The 6,818-nt window shown below is 49.4% G+C and overlaps 4 protein-coding genes across 4 annotated transcripts in view; 2 read left to right on the top strand and 2 right to left on the bottom strand.

Annotated features, from left to right (window-relative positions):
* Positions 1-489, top strand: part of H257_07898 (hypothetical protein) — a gene marked incomplete at both ends in the record, with an annotated part of 1,164 nt that extends 675 nt beyond the window's left edge. The window contains one exon of the mRNA XM_009833591.1: positions 376-489. Within this exon, the coding sequence (XP_009831893.1) occupies positions 376-489 (114 nt within the window). The remainder of the gene's footprint in view (positions 1-375) is intronic.
* Positions 490-2,421: 1,932 nt separating this feature from the next.
* Positions 2,422-2,930, bottom strand: H257_07899 (hypothetical protein; the record flags this gene model as incomplete). Its single annotated transcript, XM_009833592.1, has 2 exons — positions 2,422-2,794; positions 2,860-2,930. 2 exons carry the CDS (start codon positions 2,928-2,930, stop codon positions 2,422-2,424), a joined length of 444 nt encoding a protein of 147 aa, XP_009831894.1.
* Positions 2,931-2,948: 18 nt separating this feature from the next.
* Positions 2,949-3,705, bottom strand: H257_07900 (hypothetical protein; the record flags this gene model as incomplete). Its single annotated transcript, XM_009833593.1, has 2 exons — positions 2,949-3,485; positions 3,553-3,705. 2 exons carry the CDS (start codon positions 3,703-3,705, stop codon positions 2,949-2,951), a joined length of 690 nt encoding a protein of 229 aa, XP_009831895.1.
* A 1,310-nt stretch (positions 3,706-5,015) lies between these two features.
* Positions 5,016-6,199, top strand: H257_07901 (hypothetical protein; the record flags this gene model as incomplete). Its single annotated transcript, XM_009833594.1, has 2 exons — positions 5,016-5,287; positions 5,929-6,199. 2 exons carry the CDS (start codon positions 5,016-5,018, stop codon positions 6,197-6,199), a joined length of 543 nt encoding a protein of 180 aa, XP_009831896.1.
* Between the last annotated feature and the right edge of the window lie 619 nt (positions 6,200-6,818).

Below are 6,818 nucleotides of genomic sequence, written 5' to 3' on the forward strand. Positions count from 1 at the left end.
GGGCGACGGTCGGCGTTTGGTCCAGCTACTTAGACAATATCACTCTTCCACAACCGCCATTCACCCCCCCTGCGATTTGGATATCGATCCTAACGTGCCAACGCCACAGTCAACCTCGAACGACCTAGAGTCCGAATCATTTTCGATGGACACATCTGCAAACGGTAACACATCATGTACCAATTACAGTGATGATATTATGCATATTGCAGTAGCCGAGCAGTACGAAAACAAGAATTCCGCGGCGAGCGGCGATGGCCGCCCTTTCAAGCGTCGGCGACTATGATTTACCCACCGAACGTCGTCGTGTGGTGACGTTGACCACCACAGCCGCAAAACTCATACTATTTCAACAAATTCATGATGTTTCAGCAGCAACCGCCACTGCAGAATACAGTAACGGCTTCCGAGCATTTGTTTTCCAGTCAGTGCGACCAGCGCTTCGCTGTCTTCAAGAGCACTGCAACGGCCAAGTGGACGAATTTGTAGGGCGGTGGGGGCACAATATTCCAACTAGCAAGTTCAGCACGACAAGATGCAAAGGTCTGACGGTGTGCACATGGACAACAAGGTTTGGATATGTTTGACTACATGTGTTCATGACTTTGGTGCGTCAGTGCTGTAGCAGTGGTCTAATCGTTGCACCGTCGACTCGAGGGGCTGCGTTATATGAAGGAGGTTCGTACTATATATTCTAGAATTTTTTGTGAATTAATTAGCTCACCACACAATGTATTAGCGGCGGTCATAGTATGTGGTGCGGCGGCGCCGGCAGTAGGCGTCGGGTGGCTGGTGGGTTGTGTTCTGCACGTCGAACGAGGTACGTTTTTCTATGTATCGCATTGAATTTCTTCTCTTTTGTAATATGCGTACTGGTGGCGGTTGAATGTGGTATGTTGTAAAAGCAGGGTAGCGCCAGCGAGGTTGTGGACGGTTCGTGGGGCTGCGTTATATGAAGGAGGTTCGTACTATATTTTCTAGCATTTTTTGTGAATTAATTAGCTCATCACACATTGTATTAGCGGGGTCATAGTATGTGGTGCGGCGGCGCCGGCAGTAGGCGTCGGGTGGGTCATCTACCGCGCAGCTAAAAATGAACAGTACGTTTCTACACATCGATCATAATTCGCACATTTTCGTTATGCGTGTAGCGGGGCAACGGTGGTGGTGTTTCTCCTTGGGTGTACGATGCAGTTGTACAATAGCGCATCAGCATACCTTGTACGGCACTGGTAGAATTCCTAACGCTAATGCACCACTAGTACTCAACTCGTTCATAGCATATTCCTGTATTAACTTGCATCCATTGGTAGTACAGTGTACACTATGTAAGTGAGTGAAATTTCAATACTATTAATATTAATGTAAATAGTACTGAAGTACTAATTCCGACTACGTAAGCTTACTGGTACTACTAGTAACACTAGTACGTAGTATTACTCCAGATTGTGAAAGTCATCCAGGAATATTTGAAGTCATCCAGGCAAAATTGGATTCATCCATATCCTAATCAGGTTTCAGACATTTGTATTTAAATGTACTACTAGAACGTATGTGATTATTTATGTTTGGTGTCATCCAACGCCGTCCTCGTTGTAAGTAGGTATTACCGCTAGACTTCGACGTGCTTTTCAAATAGTTCGAATTTGACCCCATAAGAGCAACTCCACCGGTCGGAGTTATAGCTCAGATTTATACGGATAACCCTTAGATAGGACCACCTCGGACTTATTGCTCCCACCGGCAGGTTTTATAGGGGTCAGATTTATATTTGAAAGATCCAAACATAAATCTGACCCCAAAAAGTTCTATAATAGGACTTTTTCGCCTCGATTTATCCATCAGATTTATGCTATCCGGATTCATAGTAATATCAAAATTAATAATCCAAAGCAATATTTGGTATAGTAAAATGAAGTTCCATCACATAATATACATAAAATTACCATTTTATTGAGCTCAACGTGTAATGTCGACGCGGTAGAGTCACCAATGCATCGTTGATCACATGGCAGCACCTTCACACAAGATCCAAACTACTGAGCCGTAGAGCTTCGAGACAGCTGGATCATGTGGAAGTACTGCAGTAGCACCACAATAGCCTTGTCGTCTCGTGACCACCACTGAACGACGTGTTAGGGCGTACTACGGTAGTAGTAAGTACTACTACAGTAGCATGTTGTAAGAGGCAACGTGCCGTTGTGTGTAAGCCCCGACTTGACGCCAACGGAAGCGCTTTGTTGTCGTTGGCCTTGGGGCCATGGACTTCGTTGGGCAATTAACAGTGGTCGAAGGCATCGAGGGAATAATGAATAGGTTAAAATATAAATACTGCATTTGAGAGGAAGATTGTCATCGTTTTTTCAGTTCATGGTCGCATAAAAAACAAGTAATAAATATGTATCTTCAGAGGTATTATGTTTACAAGTCGGAGTCACTGTCACTGGTGTCCGATGATGAACTTGTGGTGGTTGATCGATCCTTCATCTTCACCGTCGTTCGCAAGAAGCAAGTCGTACAGGTCTGCAACAAGCTTCTCACAGTGTTGAATACAATTCCATCTGACGACAGGTGGAACTGTGCAAATGCCACGTCCAAGCGAGGACGCACATCGGCAAAGGTAGTGTCCACGGTATACTGCACGCCGACGTCACCCTTTACTTTGGCCCACACCATTTCGATAAGTTGTAGGTCCGAATGGTGGGGCGGGGTAAAGACAACATCGTGGCCTCGAGCACGAGCCATGGAAACAACGACCGGGAGGACGCGAGCAGCCACCTCAAGTTTGAGTCGGCTCCATATCGTATTATCAAATCACGAGCTTCCACGTCAACCCTGTAGAGTTGGCAGGCCGCCAACAAATCGACCTTTCGCCACGAGCCCAGCGGCGTGTCATCGGGAAGTCCTTTGTGGTACTTTGTATTGTCCATGACAAACACGACTCCTGTCTATCCTAGCGCCTCGACACAGTCCATTGCGCGCTCCAGCCACTTCAGGAAGTACGTGTGATTAAACATTGTATGGTAGTCCTTTGGATCGTCTTTGGACTTTTTCCCACCCTCGAATATGTCTAGCGCGACGACCGTCGAATCTGCCCCACTTGCCCTACCAGCCATAATGCCTGCAATGAAATACATGCGGCGACCTTTTTGTTTCTCCTTGAGAGGAGCGTCGTCCGTGGGGTCGAATAGGCTGTCTTGGTGGCGCGTGTAGTGATGGTGAATGTAACTTTCGTCCATATATACCACCGGTGTGTTCGCGTCGAGATTGTTCATCTTTTGTACGTAAATGTCCTGGGCAGCAGCATATGCACTAGAGACACTGTACGTGGCTTTGTCACGACGCTTGCCGCGTTTGAAGCCGAGCTTCTCCAAGTAGATTTGGACAATTCTGAGGCAACTTGCTGAGCTTCCGCGGTCCTGGGTGTTGCACTGGATTACTCCTGCTACATAACGTCCTTGGCGACAGTGCGGACACGTGTCAGGCTGCGTTGGCGTATATATTGTCACATCATCGCTGAAACTGCATGCGTGCCAGGTATGCGAGTTAGACGTTGTTGTGTGTTTGAGGGTGGAAGGACAGCAACAACAGCTTTGGCGCGAATATAGGTTGACCAAACTTCTTGCACTGTTCTTTCGCTGCGTCCGAGAAGATGAGCAATGGTTCCTGAGACTTGTCGAGCATTGTCGCGACGAAGATGAGCATGAAGACGGAGAATATCCAAACGCTCTTCTTTAGTTAGACTTCTAGGCCACTCCGTATGGATGTAATTCGTGATGTCACCGTAGTCTGCTTCACTGATGCATGGCCGTGACCCAAAGTCATTTATTCGGATGCGCCGAAAAGTGGAAACCCAAGTAACGACCACGTGATGCAACGGCGGCGTCACAGGGAACTGTGCACATGTACAATAAACACTGTCGATGCTTCACTGGACGTCTGAACGCCACGACTGTTACAGCCATACATCGATATGGCCATGTGTCCACTGTGCTGGTACCTTCGCCACTGCCCTCAACATCGCAGCGACAACCAAGTCGCCCCGATTGTGAGGGCGATGATGGCGGCATCAGCAGGGTAAAATAATTAGTGAGCACCACGTAGGTGGTTATATCAGAGTCCACGTCACAGTTGGCTCATGGTATGCTGTGATAATCGATAAGCTCAAGGGTTTGCCCCCTTTTTTATGTAGTGATGAGTGAGATAACATGCGGCGTTGAACTGTGGCATGCACTTCGACGTGATAGATTTCTACTGTAACGTTTGATTGAATGTGATGTGATAGTCGTCATGTGGGATTCATTTGATGCCGCACTCATAGCAGCTACATGTAGTCAGAGTGCCGCGGCCTGAGTGTTTAACTGCAAATCGGATTATAGATCTGATCGGTGGGGAATATGAGATTTATCCCTCGGACTCCAATAAATCTCGCTGTTATCCGTACATTATCCGCATAAATCTCACTCGATACTGTAAATCCCACAGGTTGCTCTACGTGTAGCGAATTTTCCAGCACCTACACAGCTTCGTGGATACGTCCAGGGAATGGAACCATGGCCGGCTAAGCGTAGTAGCCCCATCGAGATCTCATGGGAAATCTGGCGGTCAGAAGTAGGCGAAAGGTCAGGCGATAATGTGGCGCCTAACAGGTGTAGGCTAGCGTCTAACACACCTGCCATTCCATCGCACCAGATACCCCAACGTAGCAAAGTTATATACCAGTCGGCTAAGCACCTCGTCGCACATTGGGGCTCGACACACAAGTAGCAAAAGCGAGGCCTCCAACAGGATTATACTCCGGTGGTGCCATAACGCTGGGCTTTAGACTCGAAGTGACGTTATAGAACCTGCACAAAGTGTCCGATATGATGTGAGGTGATCTGATTGGTCCGCTTGTCTATGCCCCAGTCCACGAGCCAATCAAACTTTCTTGTGCGTGTCTTTTCGCGTGAAATGCGAGACCAACCTAAGTCCATAATTGAACTCACCACTCCACCAAGAAACAGCAGTGCATCATGGCTTCCCGCATCGCCCGTAGCGCCGCCCAAACTTGGTTCTCCGACCCTGCGACGTACCCCATCATTGGCATCATGGTGTTTGCGGGCTCCATGGCCACCTTCGAAGGCGTGCGGTACTTGACGGCGAGCCCGGACGTGGCCTTCAGCAAGGAGAAGCGGTCCCACATTGACTTGCGCTCGTCGGAAGACGGCGCTGCGTTCCGGTCCCACCGTATCACCGCGGCCACGCTCAAGCTGAACCCGATCACTCGCGAGACCGCATATCAAGCGTTCAAGACGCGCAACCTCTAGGTTTCCAGCTCCATAGGACAGTAGACTAAGTTTGAATTTATTGGGCATGCGCCTGCACGGATTTGTGTCTGAATATAGCTCAAGTTTGTTTTAGCACCTACGCAGCTCAGTGGCCATGTCCAAGGGATGGAGCCATGGTCGGCTAAGCGTAGTAGCCCCATCGAGATCTCATGGGAAATCTGGCGGTCAGAAGTAGGCGAAAGGTCAGGCGATAATGTGGCGCCTAACAGGTGTAGGCTAGCGTCTAACACACCTGCCATTCCATCGCACCAGATACCCCAACGTAGCAAAGTTATATACCAGTCGGCTAAGCACCTCGTCGCACATTGGGGCTCGACACACAAGTAGCAAAAGCGAGGCCTCCAACAGGATTATACTCCGGTGGTGCCATAACGCTGGGCTTTAGACTCGAAGTGACGTTATAGAACCTGCACAAAGTGTCCGATATGATGTGAGGTGATCTGATTGGTCCGCTTGTCTATGCCCCAGTCCACGAGCCAATCAAACTTTCTTGTGCGTGTCTTTTCGCGTGAAATGCGAGACCAACCTAAGTCCATAATTGAACTCACCACTCCACCAAGAAACAGCAGTGCATCATGGCTTCCCGCATCGCCCGTAGCGCCGCCCAAACTTGGTTCTCCGACCCTGCGACGTACCCCATCATTGGCATCATGGTGTTTGCGGGCTCCATGGCCACCTTCGAAGGCGTGCGGTACTTGACGGCGAGCCCGGACGTGGCCTTCAGCAAGGAGAAGCGGTCCCACATTGACTTGCGCTCGTCGGAAGACGGCGCTGCGTTCCGGTCCCACCGTATCACCGCGGCCACGCTCAAGCTGAACCCGATCACTCGCGAGACCGCATATCAAGCGTTCAAGACGCGCAACCTCTAGGTTTCCAGCTCCATAGGACAGTAGACTAAGTTTGAATTTATTGGGCATGCGCCTGCACGGATTTGTGTCTGAATATAGCTCAAGTTTGTTTTAGCACCTACGCAGCTCAGTGGCCATGTCCAAGGGATGGAGCCATGGTCGGCTAAGCGTAGTAGCCCCATCGAGATCTCATGGGAAATCTGGCGGTCAGAAGTAGGCGAAAGGTCAGGCGATAATGTGGCGGCTAACAGGTGTAGGCTAGCGTCTAACACACCTGCCATTCCATCGCACCAGATACCCCAACGTAGCAAAGTTATATACCAGTCGGCTAAGCACCTCGTCGCACATTGGGGCTCGACACACAAGTAGCAAAAGCGAGGCCTCCAACAGGATTATACTCCGGTGGTGCCATAACGCTGGGCTTTAGACTCGAAGTGACGTTATAGAACCTGCACAAAGTGTCCGATATGATGTGAGGTGATCTGATTGGTCCGCTTGTCTATGCCCCAGTCCACGAGCCAATCAAACTTTCTTGTGCGTGTCTTTTCGCGTGAAATGCGAGACCAACCTAAGTCCATAATTGAACTCACCACTCCACCAAGAAACAGCAGTGCATCATGGCTTCCCGCATCGCCCGTAG

The sequence above is a fragment of the Aphanomyces astaci genome (assembly GCF_000520075.1).
Source record: "Aphanomyces astaci strain APO3 unplaced genomic scaffold supercont1.17, whole genome shotgun sequence".
NCBI classification, from domain to species: domain Eukaryota; phylum Oomycota; class Saprolegniomycetes; order Saprolegniales; family Verrucalvaceae; genus Aphanomyces; species Aphanomyces astaci.